We start from the raw sequence: 27,056 nt of genomic DNA on the forward strand, positions 1-27,056 counted from the left end.
TTTCATTGAGTGTGCAGTGCAGCTTTGGAGAAAAGTCAAATCATCCAAGTATCAGATTTCCAATTCTGTATTGGAACTCTGGCCCAATGTACCTTGCCTTTTCATAATTTGAATTTGTTTTTCCAAAAGGTATTTCGTTAAATGGTGAAACACGTTTTCCGGGTCCCTGGTTTTCAGTTATATCCATGATTGGTTGTTTATGTGAGCATGTCTTTTCACAAGCTACAACTGCTTTGACTCAGAGTCCCATTTTCAGAGGCTGAGTCACAGTTATTTCAACTCCTTTAGTACTCTGACTCGAAAAGGCAGCCATTAAATCAAAACTAGACAAAACACCTAACTTCATCTCCAATCAATTCTGGGGATAAGAGGATCTGAATATATTATTTGACTGATACAAGTTACTTCTGATTTCTCAAAGGTTATAATTTTAGCAGTTAACAATATCATGGCATCATCCATAGATTACAATTTGAGGCTAACAGGCTCAACCAAAAATTATATCCACACAGAAAAATGTCATTCAGTACAGGTTCCCATGTATGTTTATAATGCGACAGCTTACTTCAATTATACTCTTGGTAATTCTGCAGTCCCACCACAGAATCAGTTGGCAATGTTCCTGAAGATCATTGGGCTGCTCTCTGGTGGTGACTTAACCTGAAGGTCACCATGTCTCATTCGATGGGTGAGATTAAGGTGGGAGCTTCACAGTAACCTCAGCTGGTACAGAAATTCAATCTGTACTGTTGGCATCACTCTGCATTGCAAAATATCCATCCAGCAGACTGAACTAATCAACCTACCACAGGGTAATGACACTGGACAAGTAATCCAGAGACTCCAGGCTAACACTCTGGGAAGTGGGTTCAAATCCCACCGTGGCAACTGGTGGAATTTAATTCAATAAATCTGAAATTGAAAGCTAGTCTCTTTAATGACAACTCATTTGATGGTTGTACAAACCCATCTGGTTCATTAATGCCCTATAGGAAGGAAATCTGCTGTCCTTACCTCATCTGGCACACGGATGACTTTAGACCCACAGAAATGTTGATGATTTTGAAGTGCCAACCCTCACTTTGTGGACATTTAGGCATGCAACGCAAATGCTCATGTTGCCAGTGATGCCCACATCCCATGAAATAAAAATAGTTGACAGAAGAGTCTAATTACACCATGGACATTTAAGGATGGAGCACAAATGCTGGCCTTGCCAGTGACACTTATGTTCCATGAAAAAAAAACTGACATAAGCATATGATTACAGCAGGAGTTTACATAGGGTTTCTATTTTAAATGTGAACATAAAGTTATATACACATCCTATTATTCATCTTCTAATTCCCTTCACCCAAGAACTACATTAGGTCCTCACTCCTTAATAAAACCACAAAGATCAATACTTTAAATTTGTACATATTAACCATCTGAAATCCACAGTCTTGGCAGCTAATTGGAAATGAGACTACAATAGCTTGCAGTAACCTGGAAGCATCAATGTCAGAATCTTGAATCTTATTTAAATACTTCGTTGAAATGCCAATAATATGCTAAAGATCTTTAAAGAAACATTTGCTCAACTGATTTTATTTTGTTAGTATTGCTGTTAAATTATCTTGTCAGGAATGTATTCACATAGAGCCAAACAGTTGACTTATTCTTGTGTCTTACCTTTAGATCAGATATGGAGAAAGAGGAAGAGAACCTAACCAAAAGTTAGGTTACCTACTCCAAGGATATAGTGAGTTCTTGATAGATTGATCAAACTTTTTACCATTGGTTGAGCGGTTACATTTCTAAATACAACTGGCACACGCACATCTCAACAGTATGTAAACATAACATTTATGATTTTTATTCAAGATTCATATAATCATTATGGAACAGGAATTTGCCTCTGCTGACTTCCAGCAAAGCAACTCAGCTAATTCCACTCCTCCCCTTCCCTTTAGTCCTGCAACATTTCTTTTGCCTTCATGTGCTTGTTCAGCCCCCTTTTCAGTCATGATTAAAAGCATTTTCTACTACATCCCCCAGCTGATTTCATTGTTTCAGTCCAAAACGTCTCAGTCCTCAAGATGTGATCTGACCCTCAATATTTGTACTAAGACCTCCACAGCCAAACCCCAACTTTTTATACTCAACCTTCTTGTAATAAAGGCACATGCAAGTTACCTTGTCAATTACTTCCCGTACTCCATATTGCATTTAGATTCATGTTAAGACAACCAGAACCCTTTGAACCACAGAATCAATCTCTTCTTTTTTCCCTATTCTTCCTAAAGTGGATAACTTAACATTTTCCCACTTTATATTCCATCTACCAGATCCTGATATTTTGCTACATGAAATAATTTCTTCCTTACGACAGCTAGCATGGAATGGTAACCCCAGGTTCTCAACTCTTTTCTTAATTGGAAATTTCTCCCAATCTACTTTGCATAGAGATCCCTCCAAGATATTGAGCATCAAATCTCCTTAAGAAAGCCCAGTTTCTCAATTGATCCACATAACTGAAATCCATCATCCATGAAGCCAAATTTCATATCATTTGTTGTTATCTTCTCTAAAGCCTTTACGTGGTCCTGAGAATGCAATGACCAGAATTGGACAATATTTCAGGGACGGCCTAACCAACGTTCTATAAGTAAAAGGCCCATCATGAATTATTGGCCTCTGTACTTAAAAAGTCACTATTTATATAGTCCAGGATCCCATATGCTTTAACAATGATCGCAACTGCTATGCCACCTTGAGTTTCCGTCTAAACTCTCACAAATCTTGCTGCTCCTGCAGCTTTTACAATTATGCATTAATCCTCATTCTTTCTACCAAAATGTGGTCAGTTCACTCTTCGCTACAAGAAATTTCACCTGCCGTATATCTGATCATTCCAGATTATTCCCAGGAAGTCCATCATTATCCTTCCCAGTTCACAAGAGAATGTATTCCTGCAATTCTAAAATTAAAATGACTATTACCACCAAGTGTAGGTCATTAACATATCACAAAAAGCAGTGAGCCAGCACTAACCCTGGGCATCTTATTTTATACTTTGCTCTACTCTGAAAATTGCTCATCCACACTGCTCGGTCACTCAACCAACTTCACATCCAAATTGCCTCTCTCTTTCATTCCAAGGCTTTCACAACTTTACATAGAACTTTATTAAAATCCATTGACATCACATCAACTACATCATCAATACTTGTTACCTCACCAAATATACTCAGTCAAGTTACTTAAATTCAATTTGACTTTAGCATTGCTGGCTTTCCTCTAATATTCCACACTTGTCCAAGTGACCTGCTTTTGTCCTTAATTACCACTCCTAAATACCAACATAGATGATGTCTTGATGGGATCTTGTGGCGCAATGGTAGTTCTCTGACCCAGAAGATCCAGATTCAAGTCCCACCAACAGCAGAGTTGTGACATAGCATGTCTGAACAGATTGATCAAAGTTTCTAGTTTCCATTCTCAGTGAAACCAGATTTTGTTGTAATGAAAATGGTGACTGGTGAGAAACCTTTCAGGTTGCATCTTTTCTGCTCAATTCATCTCGACAAATAAAAGTGGATTTTGTAATGTTCCTCCACCTTTCAATTCACCTGAAGTTGCATTCATACTTGGGTAATATGCAAGGTCAAAGATATTCATTCGAGGTATTTTCTCATCAGCTCAGTAGCACTCAAGTGATATTTAACCTACCAGATTACAATACACACACATGATCTTTGTCTACTTTTTTATTTGTTCAACAAATTTCAGTTATAAGGTTCCATGAAAATGAAAAACGCAAATTATCACTGATGAAATGCTGTAAAAGGGATGGCTAGAATGTTGAAAAGCAACTAACATACACCTTGAAATCTGGTCAAACTTTGTAATGAAAATTTTCTGTAATGACAACTCCACTAAAATGATTAAGTGAATTGAATTGTTTAATGAAAGTACATAGAGGAGTTCACCTCGTTTTAATACACAACTACATTGTAACTGGAATGTTATGGAGTTGGCTAAGCTTCCAGAAAAGAGTTTTGTAGGCACACTATTCGGTTACAAGAAGATTGTATGAATGACATAGCCTGATCACAGACCAGATCAGGTCAGTTTCAGCTTATGTTCAAACTTGAGAGAAAAATAAGCCAAGTCCAGAATTCTAAGATAGCTAATGTAAATAAAGTTCACATAATTAGAGAATACAGCTCACATGACTATTAAAAATTAATCTCCTAGTCTAACCTGGGAATATCACTTTATTTTCAGCATTCAAACTCAAATGATGTTCTGGCCTTTGTGCCTAATAATTTAGTACAAACTACTTTGTTCCCACTGAGCATATGAAAACTCATAACACTCTTCCATCCCTTACAGACATTCAGGTCAAAGTTGGTCTGGATTCAAAAACCTTGTACTGGCAGACTGTTCAAATGCTATTTCCTCAGCTGGTCGACCGTACAATATCCACCGCCATTACTTTCTTTTTTTTTGGGGGGGGGGGGTTTATTTACATGTTTATCCTGGAGGAACAGAGTGGCATTAATAATTAAATCCCAATTACATGGGAAACTTCTGTTGCTGTTATATGAAACAAGCCATGACAGTTCAGTAAATAACAAGCCAAAAAGATCTTATCTCTGAAGGATACTAGCACAAGTCAAGCTTCCAATAACAACTGCTCAAAATATTCAGACGTCTAGAGTAGATCAAAGACACACCATTCAGTTACACAAACTGGCAAATGCATCAAAACAAGCTTCTTTCAACTTGCTGTTAACTAGCTTCACTATTCAATCATGTAATGAAGACCTCACACATGAATTTTCTTCTCATAACATTTAGAAAATTAATTAGCAAGTGTCAATAAATAAATCATTGTTTATGTATTAATATAGAATTGATACTCAATTAGAAATTAGCAGTAACATCTGGCAACAAAAATGCAATTCCAGTGCTGTATGCTGGCCCACAGAAGCCAGATGTCATCTTCAGTGCCTATTGTTCTAGTTGAATGTTAACAGCACAAAGCTGCTATCGATTATGATCCTGCAATTCAGCAAAACAGTAATTTACACAGCATCTACAAAATATTGGCCCATGCTGCACATAATCTTCCTGCTACTCCTCTATTAGCATACCCTTTTATAGCTTTCTGATGTGTTCTAGCTTTCCCTGACATCGTTACTCCATTTCCCATAGGAAAAGAAACACACATTGCGATACAAGAGTGGGTGCTCACAGAGAATGAGAGGCTACACGATAAATAAAACCAAATATTGTGCCAGCCACAAAGAGTCTTTAAGAGGGCACTGGAGAACATGGCACCTCAACCAAATTTCCATGGTCCCATGAATGAATGAATTAAGTGTTAAAGCAAGCAAATAAAAAAGCCTTGCTTTAATAGCCATGAACAGAGCCTAAAAGAATTAGCACAACTACCAAAAAGCCGGAGGCAAATATTTTATTCAAATTGGCTATTTTTGTTCAGATTGGATTGCGCTGGACTAATCAAAAGTAACAAATGAATATTCTGTCTTTGGAACTCAGGGCATCAATTACCAGAGAAAACTTTAAGGAGGGTTGGCTTAAGAAAAGTATGAGAAACTATAATACTGACTATGGTCTTGGTGATTCAAAACTAATTGCAACACATGCCAAAAGCAATTACAACAGTCAATGGATTTTACTCATAACTTTGGTTATTTATGGATATGTTATGTATTTTCCTCAGATTTCAATAAGGTTCCATCAAGATATTGGAGAGATGTGAATAAGCCTCATAGGCCTGCTCTCAAATGCACAAACATAACCTGTATTTTCAGCCTTTATTATTTTAACATGGAGCCTTTAATACATATAAATGTATAAACTCAAATGTGTTGGTGTAGCATTTTACATAAAGGCATTTGCTCTTCAATCTCAAATACAATTAAAATTTGAAATATTTCAATTCTTAGGTCACAAGTTTATTATGAAAAACAACAAGTAGCAGACCTCTGTCATGATTCCATAAAGAGGAAAGAATGAATGATTTGATTCGTACAACTAAACAGATATGGATATTATGACAAAATAAGGGAAAAATAGTAGAGACAGAAATTAAATTAAACAGTATTCCCTGAAACAAGATTTCAGTACTCTCACAAATAAAGAGGCCTTTATACTTTCGAATGTTCTTTTAAGCTCCATTGATTGTTTACTGCTATTTTTATTTATCTACAAGTCATGCTTAGTAACGCTATAGCTAAAAGAAAAATTATCACGAGGTGCAGTTTTTAATGTTTACATCTTTATCTCTGCAATCTCTGGGGGGAAAAAAAGCAAAAGTAACTTGTCTACAAACAGGTCTAGGCTCAAACCATGGCTCTTAACCCATAACTTTCACACATCAGCATGCATTGATGAATTGGTGCTCAAAAGGAACAATGTGATATTTGCAGAGTTTGTACTTATTATGGCACGTCTTTTGGTCCGTGAAGACAGGTTTCTGAATGTTTGAGACTCTTTCTTGTAATCTGAAGTTACTGTTGCTCTTCCAATTTTGTCAGGCATACTTTTAATTCATGGCAATACTGTACATAAGATTTTACAGGAAGTAATCTGGGGTGCGACGGGTAACATGTGGTTCACCTCTGCGAGGCGCTGGATCAAACTGCAGGCTATCGAAATGGGAAAAACAAACATTTTATCATTTAAACATACAGTCCATAAGTAAAAACGTAAAACTAGTTGCCTCAAATATTGCTCAAGGAGACTAATGCAAATATTATCGTGACTGGTCACAGTACAAGCCACAAATCTGACCATGTAGCATTATGACATTAGATTGAGAAACAAGCAAACAGGAAAAAAGCAACTTTACTCCTTCCATCCTAAAAGCAAGACCTAAATATACATGGAAACAGATGTACTCTTTAAACTAACAAGCAATGTGAAGCCATATAGATGGTTAGGCGCAAGTTCCACTGATCCAAAGCCTGAAAAAAGCACCACTTAATTCAATTGACTTGGGCCAAGAAAGAGAAGGAAACTTTGGGAAATGAGGGGGAAAAGAATTGGATGGACATGGAGGTGCGCACACCAAATGGGTAGTGGGTGCAGTGCCTAAAAAAGGAGCAGCCAGTAAAGGTTGAGGCAAAACTGAAATCTTTATCTTTAATGTGAACAAATGGCAATTTTATTTCCCCACCAATGAGCAAATTAGGAACAAGCGCACGTCACAACTCTCAGGAAAAAAATACATTGAAGTATTTCACAATGTAAGAATCACATGTGCCTTGCAGTGATTTGGGGAACACGAAAAAAATCATGGAACTAAATTAACAGTATTACAACTGTTGGCAGATCAGCAAGTTTCTCAATTCAAAATCCGCTCAGCTCTCACCCAGAATCAGCAATTCTCTTACACAACTTACAATGAAGCCTTAGTTTACAACTAAATTCCAAAAATTGATAAGATTAAAAAATTTACTGATGAATTAGTCTTTATACAACTCTGACAAAGAACAATGTACAATATTTAATCTTTCATATACTTACAAAGAGTATTTAAGGGTATCATCAAGTTCCATTATTGCAGCTTGATTGCCACAACGATAACAGTAGTTTGGAGCACTGAAGATGGTTACTACATTACGATCGTGACACCAGTTATAACCCTATTAACAAACATTCTGTTATTAACATTGATTCAGAGAATCTACTGCAATGCAAGAAAAAACACATTGAACACAGACATTCCTATTCAATGATTCTTTATTTCCCCGGCACCAAGTCTAAGCATACACATAACAAAGAACCAAACTCCTCAGTGGAGGACCACTGTTTCACACTCCAAATAAACATCAACAGCCAACGTGGTTATAGCACTCTTGTTGTTAGATTGGATGCATTTGTGGAGTAAGGACCATGCCCTTTTATTTTACATGTTTAAAACCTGAAAATAAATGAGAAAGTTATTTTGAAGCCAGCGTTTGAAAGGGTGTCTGCAATTTTGAAAAGTAACCTGACACCAATGCCAAGCATCAAATATAACTGTTTTAGCAAGCTGTAACTGAACAGATTGGAACGGCAAACTTGGAGAGAGGTGTTTAGTTCTTCCCCAGTTGGGAATGATGTCTCTGCTCTCTGCAGAGAAAACTCACTAAATCTGGTTAAAACAAGTTTATCTTTCCTGCAACAGCTGTTGTAAGCTGTGACTTTTAACCGATAAGCGAAAAACTTTCCATGTAAACTAGTCACCTTGGTGTCTCTTAGGTAAAAACAGGGGCTGCAGATGCTGGAAACCAGAGTCTAGATTAGAGTGGTGCTGGAAAAGCACAGATCAGGCAGCATCCCAGGAGCAGGAAAAGCGATGTTTCGGGCAAAAGCCCTTAATCAGGAATAGAGGCAGGGTGCCTGCAGAGTGGAGATATATATGAGGGGGGTGGGGTGGGGAGAAAGTAGCATAGAATACAATAGTGAATAGGGGTGGGGATGAAGGTGATTGGTCAGAGAGGAGGGTGGAGTGGATAGGTAGAAAAGGAAGACAGGCAGGTAAGACAGGTCGTGAGGGCGGTGCTGAGCTGGAAGGTTGGAGCTGGGGTGAGGTGGGGGATGGGGAAAACGAGGAAACTGGTGAAATCCACATTGATGCCATGGGGTTGAAGTGTTCCGAGGCGGAAGATGAGGCGTTCTTCCTCTAGGCTTCGGGTGGTGAGGGAGCGGCGGTGGAGGCGGCCCAGGACATGCATGTCCTCGGCAGAGTAGGAGGGGGAGTTGAAATGTTGGGCCACAGGGCGGTGGGGTTGATTGGTGCGCATGTCCCGGAGATGTTCCCTTCAGCGCTCTGCTAGGAGGCGTCCAGTCTCCCCAATGTAGAGGAGACTGCATCGGGAGCAACGGATGCAATAAATGATATTGGTGGATGTGCAGGTAAAACCTTGATGGATGTGGAAGGCTCCTTTGGGCCCTTGGATGGAGGTGAGGGAAGTGGTGTGGGCGCAGGTCTTGCAATTCCTGCAGTGGCAGGGAAATTGCAAAACTTGCGCCCACACCACCTCACTCACCTCCACCCAAGGGCCCAAAGGAGCCTTCCACATCCATCAAGGTTTTACCTGCACATCCACCAATATCATTTATTGCATCCGTTGCTCCCGATGCAGTCTCCTCTACATTGGGGAGACTGGATGCCTCCTAGCAGAGCGCTGAAGGGAACATCTCCGGGACACCCGCACCAATCAACCCCACCGCACTGTGGCCCAACATTTCAACTCCCCCTCCCACTCTGCTGAGGACATGCATGTCCTGAGCCGCCTCCACCGCCGCTCCCTCACCACCCAAAGCCTGGAAGAAGAACGCCTCATCTTCTGCCTCGGAACACTTCAACCCCATGGAATCAATGTGGATTTCACCAGTTTCCTCCTTTCCCCATCCCCCACCTCACCCCAACTCCAACCTTCCAGCTCAGCACCGCTCTCACGACCTGTCCTTCCTGCCTGTATTCCTCTCTACCTATCCATTCCACCCTCCTCTCTGACCTATCACCTTCAACCTCACCCCCATTCACCCACTGCACTCTTTGCTACCTTCCCCCACCCTTCTCTCTGACTTATCACCTCCATCCCCACCCACCTATTGTTCGCTATGCTACTTTCTCCCCAACCCTCACCCCTTCTCATTTATCTCTCCACTCTGCAGGCACCCTGCCTCTAATACTTATGAAGGGCTTTTGCCCGAAACTTCGATTTTCCTACTCCTTGGATGCTGCCTGACCTGCTGTGCTTTTCCAGCACCACTCTAACCTTGTGTCTCTTAACAACCAGTGGAAGCATCCAAAGACAGACAACTGAGGCAACCCACTGGCAAACAAGAGACTTATAAGGATCAACTCAATAACAGTGTGTGGGAACAAAGATCACTGAAATACCTTTCCAGTTTTTCCCCTCTGCCTGCAAACTATTTACCCCATTTGTTTGCCTGTGCACACATATATGTGGAATTGGCAGAAATAAGGTTGTTACAGTTTAACTGCTAGTATTACAAACCAACAGCTTACTTGTAAGCTAGTCTATTTACTTGTAATATGTACTGATTGCTGTGTAGTCCAGAAACCTGCTCTGTGCTTTGCAGTAGTCTGGGTTTGAAAGTCAGGTAATTTTGAAAATCTTGGATACTTTTAAATTTTTTTTCACTTCTGTGATAACTCCAAGAATGGCAGGACTTGATTTCCAGTGCACTACCCTCATGAGTCATAACAAGGATAGAACCATTTCCATAAATCACATTGCTGTCCAAGCCATGCATGGCATCTTCAACATATCAGCGATCCTCAATCTCAGGGGGATTCTGTGCTATCTAGACTGTCTTCATTCATCTGTGGTTATTAGTTTTGACCAGCAGTAATTCAGTCGCCTAAATAGATCCTGCTCCTTCTTTTCCTACATACACTTTACACTACTATTTGAGGCCCTGGTCCTGCAAGCCCACAACAGAAAAGACTCCAACCCCCAAAAAGGGGCGATAAAGACTTGATGGATCATTTGTTAGCACTGAAGAATCTGGTTTCATTTCCTTAGATGATAGGTATAACATAATGCTGTATGTCTTTGTGCAAGATTTATTCTTCGTACATATAAAATATTAACGTGTGCCTTGTACCTCCATTACTAGCTGATGAGCTCGCGAGACCAATGTAAGGCCATTAGCATGGTTAAATGTCTCAGAAATATCCTGACCAAAGGTGTAGCCAGCACCTCTGGGAGAAATACCCCAACCTCCACGATCATCTGGATCCGACCATAACAAGTCACACATTGGACCCTGAAAACAAGAGGTAAAAAAATTAGAACCAGAATTTTCATGAGCCACCCTGACAGCAAATACTAACAATTCTGAAAGCATACCTCATGTGGAACTTCCTGAAGGCGATCAAGTGCTCGAATGTGATCCAGTGTATCTATAGAAGGCGAAAGGCCTCCATGGAGACAGAAAATCTATCAGGGATGAAAAGGAGCAGCATTTATTTTTAAGACATGCAACAGCCTGAACTTATATAAATAACTTTGCATGCTTTCAAAATCATAGCAAAAGATTGTTACATTTTGTTAATAGCAGATAAGGATGGGACCAGTGCACTGTTGCAAGCAATCTTTTAGCAATTAGTGTAAATAAATGTACAATGTTGACATGTGAATCATATTAAATAAGCTGATTTGATATATTTTTCCTTTACCGCACAACTAACTAAACCACCAATTTTAAATGTTCAGGCTGCATAAAATACCACTATTAGATTAGATTAGATTACACAAATAGATTTCAGTGTCTGGCCTTAAATCCACATATTGAAAAGCTATTCACCTGGCCATCAACCAAGGCAGTGAGCGGAAGATAATCAAAGAGATCTGTAAAATATTTCCACACATTGGCATTTCCATATTTCCTTAGACATTCATCGTAGAAACCATATACTTGTGTAATTTGTCTGCTTTCATGATTCCCTCTAAGTATTGTGATACGTTCACGATAACGTACCTAAAACAAAATCACCTTTATATCAGTAAAACCACAGACATTAACATCTAATGTGTCAGTAAAAACAAGTGCTGTAATTCCTTGAGTTAATAAATATGGGCAAACAGTGAGTTTGTGTACTTTTTGAAACAGTCTTATCAATGTACAGTCACTTTAAAAAATTCAGTGCACACAACTGTAGAACATAAATATAATGTGGAACCTTTGGGTAAAATGACCTGCATCTAAGGTTCCACTCCTCCCTGCTATTTTGAAATGGGAACACAGAAAGTTGCCCTCATCACCACATACCGAAGAACTATACTTCAGAAACTCAATATAAGGAAACAGTGCTCTAAACGTACCATAATATTATGACAGAAAATTAAATAGGGAAACCACAAACCATTATCAAAAATATTGTACAATGAGTCCCCAGGCTGTGAGCAGATTCCATTCTGGAGTCCATGCATAAGTCAATTTGTCCACAAATCAGAACACTAGGCCTATGATTTCCAGTCATCAGATCCTCAAAGCATTATTTTGGCGGTTTTACTTACTATACCTTGATTTTTATCTGTAAATGGGAGCCAGTCCAGCCAAGTGGCATACTTCTATAACATGATGCTGCATTCTTGTGCAACCTCATGTTAGAGAAAAACCATACTTTAGAAACAGCGCTTAAGGTATTGACAGTGTAATTACATTAACGTTTTAAAAGTTTGCACGTTAGAAACAGTGTCCCCAATTCATCAATTGCGTTAACGAAATGTGTGTTATGGCAGAACAACCTGTAGTGTAAAATTCCATTCTATAACATCAATGCAGGACAATGCAATGCAACCAATCGCAAGTACAGGAAACATTCGTATGTCAGGTCTTTTAAAATTACACCCCTATAAGGGCTTGCATTCATACATCGAGAACCTCCTGTATACTTCAAAGAGTCATTCAGCAACTTAATCAGCAGTATCAAATCTGCTACATTATATAGCAAAGCTAACTTCATAGACTCTATCAGAACATGTTAGAATTTTAACACTTCATAAACAGAAGTTACAGATACCTTAAGAGCTACAAGGAGTGTAACTGTTTCAACTGAATAATAACCTCTGTCAACATAATCTCCCATAAAAAGATAATTTGTGTCTGGTGATTTCCCTCCGATTCTAAAAAGTTCCATAAGGTCATGAAATTGTCCGTGAACATCTCCACAGACTGTGACAGGACATCGCACATCTTGAACATTTGACTCCTTTGTCAAAATTTCTTTAGCCTAAAAGAAAAAGAAAAATTGAAGAAATTAGTTTAAAAGGTATTTGCACAACTAAATAAAGCATTGCAGTTGCTGACTTTAGCATCAATGCTCAGCATTTCCAAAAATAGACATGACCAATATTAATTTCAAGCACAAGAATCAAAGATACAACTTTTTACATTTCAAGTTTTTACTCTGAACTTCAAAAACGTCATGACTTTACAAAATCATAGTCATTTCTCCGTATCTGCAAGGGTTCCATCAGAGAACCCCCATGAAAGAGGAAATTCACAAATGTGAAGTTTGTTTAAAACATTAAAAATAGGATAAAAATCACAGATACAAGATTTTTGCCTGTCAACGCTGATTTTTGATGTTACTTATTTTTTGGCATGGATGAGTCATAATATCGCAGATACAGAGGATTTACATTTTGATCTTTCATTCTGAATAGTCAACCGATGGTTACTATGAAGAAGGGCTTATGCCCGAAGTGTTGATTCTCCTTCTCCTTTGATGCTGCCTAACCTGCTGCGCTTTTCCAGCAACACATTTTTAAGCTCTGATGGTTACTATTACCATTTACTCTCAACTAGTGAATACCATCAATTTCATTTTAAAACTTATGCCCCAACATTGGTGCTCTTCCACTACATCATGCATATGATAAATTCCCATATTCGTTTATGTATTTTTTCCACAGACACAGATAGAAGGTAAAAATGTTACCCTTCCAGCAACTGCAGAATGATATAAATAAATTCAATCCACCCAGCAATCAATTACTAGTTTCTTTAAAGTAAAATATGGATGCTGATTGCCAATATTATGTACATTTGAAAGTAGCAAGTGCCAGGTTCCCCATTCCTCACCGATTTTACTCCAATTTGAGGATTCCTGCATCGAGTCATTCAGCACAGAAACAGACCCTTCAGCCCAACCACTTCTAAAGACATTGTGTATCTCATGACCTTCAAATATTTGATGGTTCAAGGAGATGCTAACCAGTATGAATATTTTTAGAATTCTAAAATTAGTCAGAGATACAGCACAAAGATTGCCAACTCACGAATATTTTTAGTCTTTCAAGTCAGCTTAAGTAATTCAATATGAAGATTCATGTTGGATAACTGATTTAATACTTTAGGAATCAGCTCATTTTCAGCCATGGCTCAGTTGGTAACATACTTGTATGTGAATCACAAAGTTCAGGATTCATGTCCATTCGAAAGCTTGACTACAGAAATCAAAGTTGGAGGAATACTGTACTGTTGAAGATGCTACCTTTCAATGAGAAAAAGAAAGTAAAAGGGGAGTTATGCATAGTGTCAAGGGCAATATTCATCTCTGAACCACAGGAAATTACTTTCTGGTTGGGTTGTGACATTGCTGTTGTGGAAGTTGAGTGGACTTTTAAGCTACAGCAATAACTACACTTTAAAGATGACTTTGTTGTCTGTTACACACTTTAGCTAGAGTCACAGAGTCAGAGATGTACTGCACAGAAACAGACCCTTCTGTCCAACTAGTCCACGCTGACTAGATATCCTAAATTAATCTAGTCCCATTGGCCAGCACTTAGCCCATAACCCTCTAAACAGTTTCTATTCATATACCCATCAAGATGCCTTTTAAATGTTGTAATTGTACCAGCTTCCACCACTTCCTCTGACAGTTCATTCCATACACACACCACTTTCTGCCGTGAAAAAGTTGCCCCTTAGGTCCTTTTCGATCTTTCACCCCCCTCACCCTACACCTATGCCCTCAAGTTCTGGACTCCCTCACCGTAGGGAAGAGACCTTATCTATTTATCCTATCCAGGCCCTTCATGATTTCATAAACCCCTATAAGGTCACCCCTCAACCTCCAGCGGTCCAAGGAAAACTGCCCCAGCCTATTCAGCCTCTCCCTATAGCTCAAATCCTCTAACCCTGGCAACATTCTTGTAAATCTTTCCTGAACCCTTTCACGTTTCACAGCAACCTTCCTCTAGGAGGGAGATCAGAATTGCACATGAAAGTGGCCTAGCCAATGTCTTGAAGGCCGCAACTTGACCTCCCAACTCCTATACTCCATGCTCTGACCAATAAAGGAAAGCATAAACTAAATGATTCTGAAAAAGCATTTTGTAAATCCATTCTTTGCTTTTTCACTTTTTTTGTCGTCTTTTAAGTCACCTCGCCACATACACATGCCTGTTTTCCAAGGAGCTTCTACATCTTGATCACTAAAAGCTATAAAAGCGCCTATGGAAATCAGCACATCTAAAGAACTGTGAAGTAACAGCTTTCTTCCCTCTTGGTACAAATCCTGGACTAATTCTCAGGAAATCTACTATTAGAAGATGCCAGAATAAACTACCTCAAAAAGGTTTCAATTCATCCTAAAATACCAAGACGAATTGACATTTCCAAATAAACGCTTGAACAAAATCACCAAACTAGGGTCTTTCTATATTTTCATGCGAAGAAACCCTGATAAACTTTCCAATCTAAATCTGAAACAGCTCAACTATATTATTGCCTCTCAACTCCTCAATGTTAATCCCAGAACCAACACAAAAACAATACCATTCCTCAGAAAAGTCAACTATGTATCACAGATACAAATTATTGAGCAAATCTGAAGCAGTTTAGAAATTGAGAAAGTAGATAAAGGCAGTGTTCCATTCTGGCAAGAAAATAATACCAGTTGCTATGCTTTGAATAAGTCCATAAGCCAGTCCATGGGGCTATAAAAATCAACCACCTGTAAAGTAACAGCTGTATGCATTTTTCAATGGCATAACTGATATAACTAAATTAAAGACATCAGTTGATACTTAGTAACAGTTGAAAATCTAAATTTTCAAACAAAAAGTAGGAAAATATTGCTAAACTATGCTTATTCACATGCACTCATCAGCCATGTTTTACCAGCTTTTAGATGAATGACAAAATTACATTAGTACATTTCTCAATAGAAAAATAAACCAGATCAGCCCCACCTTACTAGGCATCAAAATACTCCATGTGAGTTGCCCAGAACAAAATAGTTAAAATTATATTTCTAATTGGCATTGACTAACTTTAAAGACTCGTGGTGTAATTATTCAATATTTTACAATTTTCCCATTATTGGAAGTTATAGCTTCAAATACATTTCAATTAGTTGCTCTAAATGTTAATAAAAGGATCCATTTACTTAGTATAAAACATTTACAGATTCTGAAGCGCCATAAATTTAATCGCTAAATTTCCAAGAAATCACATTAAAGGGCAGAATGTAGCTTTGGTTAAGATTTGAGTGTTCTAATCTAGTTATGACATTGGTGAACATATTCTATTCCTTTTTCTCCATTAGCTGTATTTATATTTATCCTGTTAAACATGTGATGGACTTAGAGATTTGAAAAGAACTGCTACCACATCAATGCTTAAATTAGAAGGGCTGCATTTGCTGATATATATACAAATTAACATATACATGATTTTAGATGTTTACGTAGCGTGCCATTGCATAAGGAATAGTTGGGGTCATATCACTTAGATTTGAAGAACTCCATACCCACCAGTTAAAATTCAACTGCAATCACATTAAGATTCTGAATTGTGGTCAAAAGATCGAATGTGGCAAAGCATTATCCAGCCACAAAACATGTAATTTATCTGTTTCCTGCAGTTGATCAGAATCGGTTATGCCAAATCAAAATAATTAGACAACTGAGAACCTAATTGAGTCAAGAACCTAACAGCTTCAAGTCGTTACAACAAAATTGCTACTACCCTAAGTATTCCATGCAGCTCAAAGCTCAGTTATATTGATTAAAAATAATAGTCAATAGGTAAATAAAGTCACATTATTTGTCAACTCTTCAAGTACCATCACGGACAGCATTAACAATCAGGTGAAAGTGAAGGCTGCAGATGCTGGAATTCTGAGTCGAAACATGTGGCACTGGTAAAGCACACAATCAACTGATGAGAACTGATGTCACATGCAGATCAGAATCGGTTGGGTTTTTACTAATACTAATGCAGCATCAGCCACTAGACCTCATCAATAAGTATATTTATAAAAGGTTGTCAGAGCAAGTCAAAATGAGTGGGCTCAATATTCCAAAAATAACCCAAACTTCCCAGAGATGGAAATCTGTCATATTTGTGTGAATGCTCCCAGACCAGGAGTAGCAGCAGAATCCTGCTGTTGAGTAGACAGGTCATACTGAAGTATGTAGTATCTAAATTCTGCTAATGCAGATGGTTTCTACCAGTTTACGAGATTCATTCTTAAGGGTGGTTCCAGTGTTTTGAAGGTGGTACCAGTGGGTCGACTGACACCTTCTGCATTAGTGACTTATAACACTAGCACTACCTCACTGCCCTCTGTTGGGTTGCTTTCCTGTCTTTCAACAAAAAAATTTCTTTGCGGTAGTCAAGCCACATCAAATACAATCCCTACTCTTTTCCTCCAACCAAAATAAAAACATTTACTCTTGCTTCCCAAGTAAGCATCCAGTTGTGCAGGGTATTCAGTATGCAGCCTGCTAATATCCAAATTGTATCTCATTTCTACTTGGATTGCATTAATATGAAAAAGTCTAAAATAATTAAGCCAAAAGAGCAGCTGGATTTTTAGTATGAGGATAAAAGGTGAATTGTTATGCTGCACTTTATGACTTTAAATCATTTTAATGTTCTCCAACTAAACCCATTTGAGTCATCTCGTTGTACCATGGCTACAGATGTTTGGTTCATGGAGGTGATTTTACAACTGCAATCATTATTATTTTTAATATAGCAGACACATTATCTTTGAATACCATGAAAAACTTTTTAAAATCACACATATCACAGCTCCTCAACCACTTTTGGTTCCCTTTCTATCACACTTGCATCTAATCAAGCAGTTTATTATTGCAGCCCCATGACAGATAAGCAACCAATTAAAGGTTTGCTCTGACACATTACTTAAAACTGGAGGTAACTTGATGATATGCATTCAAAGACTCAACTCCATTTAGTCCTTCTTTAGGAGAGAATGGATAGACAATATGCAAGCTGAAATTCATCAAGTGTCTCAGCACACCACAAAGCAAACTGCATCTGTTAAATGCAGTATAAGCTGCTGTACAAACTGCATTGAAACACTGATGACTAAATAGTCAGGTTAAAAATATGTGAACATGTAATAATCATGAAGCAACACAACAGACAAAAATTCAGAGAAGTACTGAATAGAAAATTAAAACAATTAGAATTACAAAGATAGTTAAGTGCCAATAATATAGACATTATCTATAATTTTCATGAGCCTTTCCTCAAAGACCTGAAACATGTAAATAAAGGTGATTTGTTAGACCATTTCACCAGTGATTCTGAAGGGTCACTGGACTCAAAACTTGATTCTACATTCTCTGCACAGGTGCTGCCAGACCTGAGTTTTTCCAGCAATTTGTTTTTGTCACCCATGTGGTTGAGGACTAAAATCATGGAATGACCAGACCACATAAAAATAAGAGTTATTTCCCCAAAAATTAATAGCAAACAAGTCAGGTTATTAAGACAATCTGCTTTTTATTAAAAACCAGCTTTTAAAACAATCTAATTCTCAAATGTCCGTAACTGAGTTTGTTTCAATTACTAGTCCAGACCATATCTATGATATTACCATTCCCCAAACGTCAAATAATCTTGACACTTTTGGAAAAGTATCTGATTCCTCTATAATTTGAGCTTTTATATCTCTAGAGAGAAAATTGCTGACTCAGTGAAACCCTCAGAATTTTAAATAAGAGGCAAACAATGCGTATTCCCAACCTCCTCACCCCCTCTATAATTGAAATATTCCATTTAAGTCCTACAAAAGGCACAAAGCCCTGACTATTGGACTAATAACCTCAATAAAAGCCCCATTTCTGATAATGATCACATCTTTAGTAATCAAAATAACTGATGGGAATTGTCATATCTCAACTTCAGTTCTCATCAGAATAAACAGTGCCAGCCAAATTAAGGTTCACACATTTCCTATGCTACAGGAAAGGTAACACCATGTCAATTCAAATCTTAATCCATTGTAAAAGGTATGACATCTCACTATATTGAAATTACATTGGGAGCAAAATTGAGTTTTTAAAAAAATGTATGACAGTTTGTTTGAAAAGTTAACAGCATTTGGCACATTGATCTTTGAAGCTACAGGGTCTTACAGCCATTACTTAAGGTTCCTGGACGCTTTCCATATTTAGCATCTAAAAAAAATTCCTCAAAAATCCCTACATACATTTTCTACCTTGACAAACAGATTTCCTAAAAATTCAGTACACTTGGTAGGAAGTTCTTCTTGAAACACTAAACTTTAATGCTATTGTTCATTTCATGATTTGTGTGATTAAATTACAATCTTTTGGATTACTTTGATACTCTACATTCACCTTACCTATAGAGAATGCAAAACATTTTGTTACCATCTGTTTTAATTATGGACTGATTAAAAAGCTATGTTTCTTCACACTGTAATATTTAAGCAGTATAACCTCTGTAGACTCAGATTCAAACGTCCAAGCATGGTTTTTTGCTTACTGCACTTCAGTGACTGAACATTTAAACATGAACACGTACCTATTATCCATCCCACATTCCTCTCAGTATCCCTTTGATAAATCTTCATTTTAATAATTGCCTCTATCAATCCAACCTTGTTTTACTGGCAACTTCCCTCTAATTTATTAATTCTCTTCACATTAAATGCTCAGTCTATGAATCTTCCATCCCTTTCAATACATGTTAATCTCTGAATCCTTCCATGAAGAGTTCTTTACGTCTCCAGCATATGACAAATTTGGTCTTGATATCTACTCCTAGAATACTATGATTTGAAGGTGCTGGACTGGGGTATACAAAGTTAAAAATCTCAGTTCTGTGTTTTACGATCTTATACTCCACAACCACCTGATGGAGCAGCACTCCAGAAGCTAGTGCTTCCAAATAAACCTGTTGGACTATAACTTGGTGTTGTGTGATTCCGACCATACCTTGAATTAAAACAACCACAGCTCCATGTTTTAGAATCTAACTTGGAAAAATAATTATTCCTGTTTGATGACAAAGCAGGTTATTCATTTTAGTGTCTCAAAAAAATACATGATGTCAGTAAAGGATATCAAATGGTCAGCCCTCAAACAACCAAAAGCAGTGAATAGAAAACAAAAATTGAAACTATCACCACCAATATCCTGCATGATCATCCAGATGGCCATATAAATTTAGCATTCTGCAAGAGTAAAACTAAATTTATAATAAATAAAATTCTGTTCTTAGAAAGAAAATCTTTCCCAGAAACACTAATTTGTTTCATTCCATAGATACTGCCCAACCTCAGTATTTCCAGCCATTTCTACATTGGTTTCAGACTGCCCGCAGCATCTACTGTACCTTGTTTTTGTGTTATAGAAAACATTGAAAACTAGCAATGCATGGTACTAAACACTGGGATATAGCTGACTCCCTAGGTGAGCTTCTGACATTATTTGTGTAATCACTAATTACTATTCCCATCTTAAACATAATCCAAAATCATCCTCAGCATTTACCGCTGCACCCTCTTTCATGCCTTTGACATTCCAACACATTTCTGATCTCCCAAGTTCTACTCTCCATGAATATAAGGTCATTAAACACCCTGCTACCTGTGTTAACTTACATGGTTACACTCCATTATTAATGTATGCTTACTGATTTACAATACAATGCTCCCAGCATAAATCTTGTGGCACAGTGATAATGTCCCTACCTCTAAGCCACAGATTCAAGTCCCACCTGATCAGCTTGATTAAAAATATCTGGAATGATCCTAGTCCCCATTCTTGTTTCCAAATCCCTTAATGGTCTTGGTCCTCTGGAATCCCCTTCAGTATAACCTTGAGATATTCGCAGCATTCTAATTTTGGTCTCTTGAGCATCCCTGATTTTCATTATTCCACCATTGGTGGCTACATCCTTAGTGGCCTTAGACCTAAGATCTGGTATTTCATCCATAAACCTCTACCTTATTTTCCACCTTGAAGACACTTCTCAAAAACTACACCGGCCAAGTCTTTTATCACCTCACAAAATATGTCTTCTGCAGGTAAAGGTAATATTTTCTTTTATAATGCTCTTAGTGAAGTGCCCTGGGAGTTTGTTCTGTTTAAGGTTTTAAAACTTTCAAAATAGACCAGTGAGTCTGACATTAGTGGTGGGCAAGTTGTTGAAGGGGATTCTGAGAGATAGGATTTAAACACATTTGGAAAGGCAGGGACTGACTAGAAGTATGGCTTTATACGTGGTAAATAGGGTTTCACAACCTTGATTTTTTTTTTAAACAGGAAGTAACCAAAAAGATTGATGAGGGCACAGCAGTAGATTGTTGTTATTTTTCAAATTAGATGCCTGTCAGCACCATTGTTCCACAGGAATCAGTGCTGGGCCCACTTTTGTATGTCATTTATATAAACAATTTAGATGAGAATATCGAAGGTATGGTTAGTAAGTTTGCAGATGACACCAAATTGGTGATGTAGTTGACAGTGAAGGTGGCTAAGATTAAAGGAATCTTATTCAAATGGGCCAATGGGCCGAGGAACAGCTAATGGAGTGTAATTTGGATAAATTTAAGGTACATGTATCCCCCACTTTTCAATGTACACATTACGCAATTTCACTTTTATGAAAGACCGACATTAGTAACTGCTTTTGCGAATCCAAAGAGGACTTTCGTGTTTCTGAAAAACGGCAATACCTTTTCCCATATAAATCACGCATCTTCACTTCATGCCATTTTCGCCAACAAAAGGTTTCCTGGGAACGCTTCACGTTTGGATAGCAGGGGCTACCTGTATTGTATTCTGGTAACTGGAGCGGCACAGTGGCTCAGTGGTTAGCCAGGGAGTGGTTAAGGGAGTGTAACCATGTAAGTTAACACAGGTAGCAGGGTGTTTAATGACCTTATATTCATGGGCAGCCACTGCTGTCTCACAACGCCAGGGAGCCGGGTTCGATTCCTGGCTCGGGCAACTGTCTGTGTGGAGATTGCACATTCTCCCCGTGTCTGTGTGGGTTTCCTCTGGGTGCTCCGGTTTGCTCCCACAGTCCAAAGATGTGCAGGTCAGGTGAATTTAGCATGGCCAATTCAGGTGAATTGGGCATGCTAAATTGTCCATAGTGTTAGGTGGATTAGTCATGGGTAAATGTCGGGGAATGGGTGGGTTACACTTCGGAGGGTCGGTGTGGACTTGTTGGGCTGAAGGGCCTGTTTCCACACTGTAGGGAATCTAATCTAATCTAATCCCTCTGACATGAAAACAAGGACAGGATTTACACAGTTAACAGCAGGGCCCTGAGTAGTGTTGTTGAACAGAGACACCTAAGGGTTCAGATACATAGCTTGCCTTCATTGCTCAGACTTGAGTACACGAATTGGGAAGTCATGTTAAAGTTGCACAGGACTTAGTGAAGCCTCTTCTGGAGTACCGTGTATAGTTCTAGTTGCCTTGCTGTAGGAAAAATATTATAAAATTGGAGACAGCTCAGAAAAGAATTACCAGAATGTTGCCAGGACTACAGCATTTGAGTTAGAAGGAGAGGCTGGATAGGCCGGGACATTTTTTTCCCCATCGGAGCACAAGAGGCTGAGGAGTAACCTTATATCAGCATAGGAGAAAGTGAGGGCTGCAGATGCTGGAGATCAGAGCTGATAATATGTTGCTGGAAAAGCACAGCAGGTCAGTCAGCATCCAGGGAACAGGAGAATCGACGTTTCGGGCATAAGCCCTTCTTCAGGAAATAAGAAGGGCTTATGCCCGAAATGTCGATTCTCCTGTTCCCTGGATGCTGCCTGACCTGCTGCGCTTTTCCAGCAACACATTTTCAGCTTATATCAGCATAGATAAGGCGAACAGAGTCATACAGCAAGGAAACAGACCCTTCAGTCCAACTTGTCAGTGTTCACCAGACACACCAATCTAACCTAGCCCTGTCTGACAACATTTGGCCCAAATCCCTCTAATGTCTTCCTACTCCTATACCCATCTTGATGCCTTTTTCAGAGGTCTTTACCCTAGGGTGGGGAGTTCAAACTAGGGGACATATTTTTAAGGTGAGAGGAAAAAGACTGGAAAGGGACCCGAGAAGCATGCTTTTCACAGAGGGATGTATGTGGAATGAACTACCAGAGGTGGTAGATGCAGGTACAGTTAAAACATTTAAAAGGCATTTGGACAGGTAAATGAATAGGGAAGATTTAGAGGGACATGGGCCAAATGAAGGAAAGTAGGAAAATTTAGTTTAGTTTAGTTCGGGAAACTTGGTCGGCATGGATGAGTTGGACCAAAGGGTCTGTCTCCGTTCTGAGGAAGGGTCACTCGATCCAAAACTTTAACTCTGAGTCTGTGCACAGATGGTGCTAGGCCTGCTGAACTTTTCCAGCAATTTGTTTTTGTTTGGGCCTGTTTTCGTGGTTAAACAACAAAAAGATTAGGAATTTCACCATTTTGGTCACTGAGGAAGTTCAGATTTGAAGTTATTAGTAATGACATTTTCTGCCAGCTAAGCAACTAACAGACATTTTACCATAACAGTAACTATGTGCCAATCCAAAAGACTTAAAAACACACTTGTAGGGAAAAAATAACTGGTTAACATTAAATGGTCAAACTTCTGGCCTTGATTGCCAAAGTTAAATAGGCAAGTAATTCAAGCACAATTTTTGAATGCACTGCCATTTACAGGTACACAGAAAAAAATCTCCAAGTCAAAATGGCAAAGCCACTCCACAAGGCATTATCAGCCAATCAAATAAAATGATCAGTTATATATAATGATCCAACAAAAATCATGATACAATCCAACAATTCATATGATCAATATTTGAATTCTTAAGGCTGCCAATCACATTCTGAATTTGGAATTCAACACAAACAGGGGTTGGTGGCAGAAATTTGATAATATTTTTAGGTTCAATGTTAGGAAATATCTGTCATTTGATTTATAAAATAAAAAGGCAAAGGGCTTTTTCTTTCAAAAGTACAACACATATTGCAGCATGTCAGCAATGTCAAAAAAGCTGTTTTCTTAGTAACTTTGAAAACCAATGAAATCAACAAAGCACTAAAAATGTAATGATTTGGTGATGCCGGTGTTGGACTGGGGTGTACAAAGTTAAAAATCACAACACCAGGTTATTGTCCAACAGATTTAATTGGAAGCACACTAGCTTTGAGTGTCGCTCCTTCATCAAGTGATAGTGGAGGGCTCAATCCTAACAAACAGAATTTATAGCAAAAGTTTAGTGTGATGTAACTGAAATTATACATTGAAAAATTGATTGTCAAGTCTTTCATCTGTTTGAATACCATGATAGTTTCACTTCTTTCATGTGTAAATCACAAAACCTTTTTTTAAGAAGTTGCATTCTCAGGTTAACTGCTAACAGTGGGTGATAGCTAGACAATATGTTGAAGGTGTTCGCCCCCTGTGTTCTCTGTCTATGCCATGACGTTTAGATTAATTCTAATCTAAAAAGTGAGATAACAGAGTTTTACGTGAATGCATGCAGTTTTTGAGCATGCATTCATGTAAAACTCTGAGCTCAGAAACTGCATGCATTCACGTAAAACTCCGTTATCTCACTGTTTAGATTAGAATCAATCTAAACATCATGGCATAGACAGAGAACACAGGGGGCTAACACCGTCAACATATTGTGTAGCTATCACCCATTGTTAACAGTTAACCTGAGAATGCAATTTCTTAAAAAAAGGTTTTGTGATTTACACATGAAAGAAATGAAACTATCATGGTATTCAAACAGATGAAAGACTTAATCAATTTTTCAACGTATAATTTCAGTTACACCAAACTAAACTTTTTGCTATAAATTCTGTTTGTTAGGATTGAGCCCTCCACTATCACCTGAAGGAGCGACGCTCCGAAAGCTAGTGCGCTTCCAATTAAGCCTGTTGGACTATAACCTGGTGTTGTGTGATTTTTAACAAAAAATGTAGGCATGTGCATTCCATTCAATGACGTCAATTTGTTTTTAAAGCACACACCTTCCTGTATACCAACCACTGTTGCTCAATGGTGTAATTAATAAAGGCTATGACACACCATTGACAAATCAAGGAAAAGCATTCGATGTTAAAAGAATTATTTACTCCCAAATTCCAGCGAGCGTTATGAACACAGTTGATTTACAAAGACATTAATCATACCAAAATGACTGAAATCTCTCAAGGCAACACCTGGCATCAGCAGTGATACTTCAATACTGTGCTACACTGCAATTTACAGTACATAAAACCATTTTCTTTCCTGTTACTAGTTCAATCTATTCAAGACGCTTCTTCCTGCTCTCCCCTGTTACGTATTCAAATAACCGTACATTTTCCATAACATTATACACAAAAGGATTAAGTACTCAGAGTGACAGCCTCCAATATCGAATTTACGAACTATTCTAACATATATTACAATTTTCAAGATCACACAGAACTTAAAAATGAAGAGATAAAACACCAAATTTCGAAATGTCCTACTCTGAGGTGTGAAATATGGAAAATGGTTAATGTTCTATTTGGGGATGAGGTGGAGACAGAGTGTGAGCTGTATTTGATGTTATTATCTCTAACAATAATGGATTTATTTTGCTGGGCTCCAGCCACTGGAAGCGCAGCCCCGGAAGGCGCCATTTTAGGTTCCTCTGCCGTAAAAGCCGACTTTCCGCAGCAAATACAAGCCGGCTCCCCCCTACCCTCAGAACCTCGGCAAATAAACCCACGTTTCTCAAGCCTTCGGTGGAGCATTCCTTTTTTTTACTTCCCAGAGCCGAGGTTAAGGAACTCCCCGGTGAGGAAGCCGCGTTAAGCTCCAATCAGAGGCGGCCGACATTTTCCGCCGAGGCTCGGGCACTATAGGCCGCCCACTGGGGACGGTGACCAGTCACCGAGCCACTCGCCAAACAAGGTCGAGATAAAGCCCCCGGTTTCGCGGCCTCACCTTTTCACATAGCGTCTTCACTTGGCTCTCGGTCAGCTGTTTACAGTCGTTGAGCTGCTCGATCCACTGGTCCAGCTCCTTGGTAAACGCCTTCTCATCCATCGCTCCCTTTTAGCCAAGTACCCGCTGGAGCAACAGGACGGATCTTATGTCAAAGGAGCAGTTTTACCACCCTGTATTTGGAAACTGTGTGCACGTTTCTTTTTGTTATTTTTTTCAAAGAAAACTGTCGAACAGGAGAAAGACGTTGTTGAATGAGCCGGTGCGGCAGTGTGCCGTAGGGAGCTGATCACAACCCTCGCCTCCCTCCGGCTCTCGATCCCTGTCCCACAAAATGGCCGCCACCCCGCTGCAATCAGTTTTGCGCATGCGCGTGAATACCACCGCCCCCTTCAGGGGAAAGAGGAGCGTGAAGCACAGCGCATGCGCGCAGACGGCAACATCTCTGCTCAGCGTGACAGAGTATCAATGTGCGATCCAGTGTCACTGTCCATGGTCACTGTACAGTTGACTGTCACTGTCCATGGTCACGGTATGGTCCGGTGTCACTGTCCATGAGTACACTGTCACTGTACAATTCCGTGTCATTGACCTTGGTCACTGTTATGGTCCAGTGTCACTGTCTATGATCACTGTACAGTTCACTGTCACTGTCCTTGATCACTGTATAGTCCAGTGGCAATATTCATGGTCACTGCACAGACCAACATGTCCATGGTCACTGAGTGGTCCAATCTCATGTCTATGTACAGTCCAAAATCACTCTGAATGGTCACTGGATGTTGCAACAGCATTGTCTGTGGTCACTGTATTGTCCATTATCTCTGTCTAGGTTACTGTATGGTCTGGTATCACCATCTACAGTTACTGTATGGTCCAACATCACTGTCTATTGTTTCTATATAGACCAACATATCAATGATCACTATATGGTATAACATCATTGTCTGCAGTCACTGTAGAGTCCAACATCACTGTCCATTGTTATGTATAGACCAACATGTCATTCATCACTATATGGTCCAAAAAGAATTTTGCCCATTACAATCGAATACAGTATAAAATCATTTGAAGTAAACTGATCTACTGAAGGAGTATAAAATGGTGCTAAACAAAAGAGAGTTAGTGTATCAGAGCACAATATAAAATATGAGTGAATAGTAATGTGATTATATGCTTGGATCAGATATGCAGTTTCCTGAAACCAGCTCAGAAATGATCAAAGTAACACATTGGGGGGGGGGGGGGGGGAGTGGGTTTAGTTTCAGGGAAATTTATGG

General features: G+C 38.9%; 1 protein-coding gene across 1 annotated transcript; it reads right to left on the minus strand.

Moving 5' to 3' along the window:
- Window positions 1–5,452: 5,452 nt before the first annotated feature.
- On the minus strand, window positions 5,453–26,125 carry LOC122556586 (serine/threonine-protein phosphatase 2A catalytic subunit alpha isoform). The gene is made up of 7 exons (XM_043703448.1): window positions 25,777–26,125; window positions 12,566–12,775; window positions 11,347–11,520; window positions 10,890–10,979; window positions 10,645–10,806; window positions 7,546–7,664; window positions 5,453–6,665 (listed from the first exon to the last, which is right to left on the minus strand). The coding sequence occupies exons 1-7, from the start codon at window positions 25,876–25,878 to the stop codon at window positions 6,593–6,595; spliced, it is 930 nt and encodes a 309-aa protein (XP_043559383.1). The 5' UTR covers window positions 25,879–26,125; the 3' UTR covers window positions 5,453–6,592.
- Between the last annotated feature and the right edge of the window lie 931 nt (window positions 26,126–27,056).

The sequence above is a fragment of the Chiloscyllium plagiosum genome, chromosome 14, assembly GCF_004010195.1.
Source record: "Chiloscyllium plagiosum isolate BGI_BamShark_2017 chromosome 14, ASM401019v2, whole genome shotgun sequence".
Lineage (NCBI taxonomy): Eukaryota > Metazoa > Chordata > Chondrichthyes > Orectolobiformes > Hemiscylliidae > Chiloscyllium > Chiloscyllium plagiosum.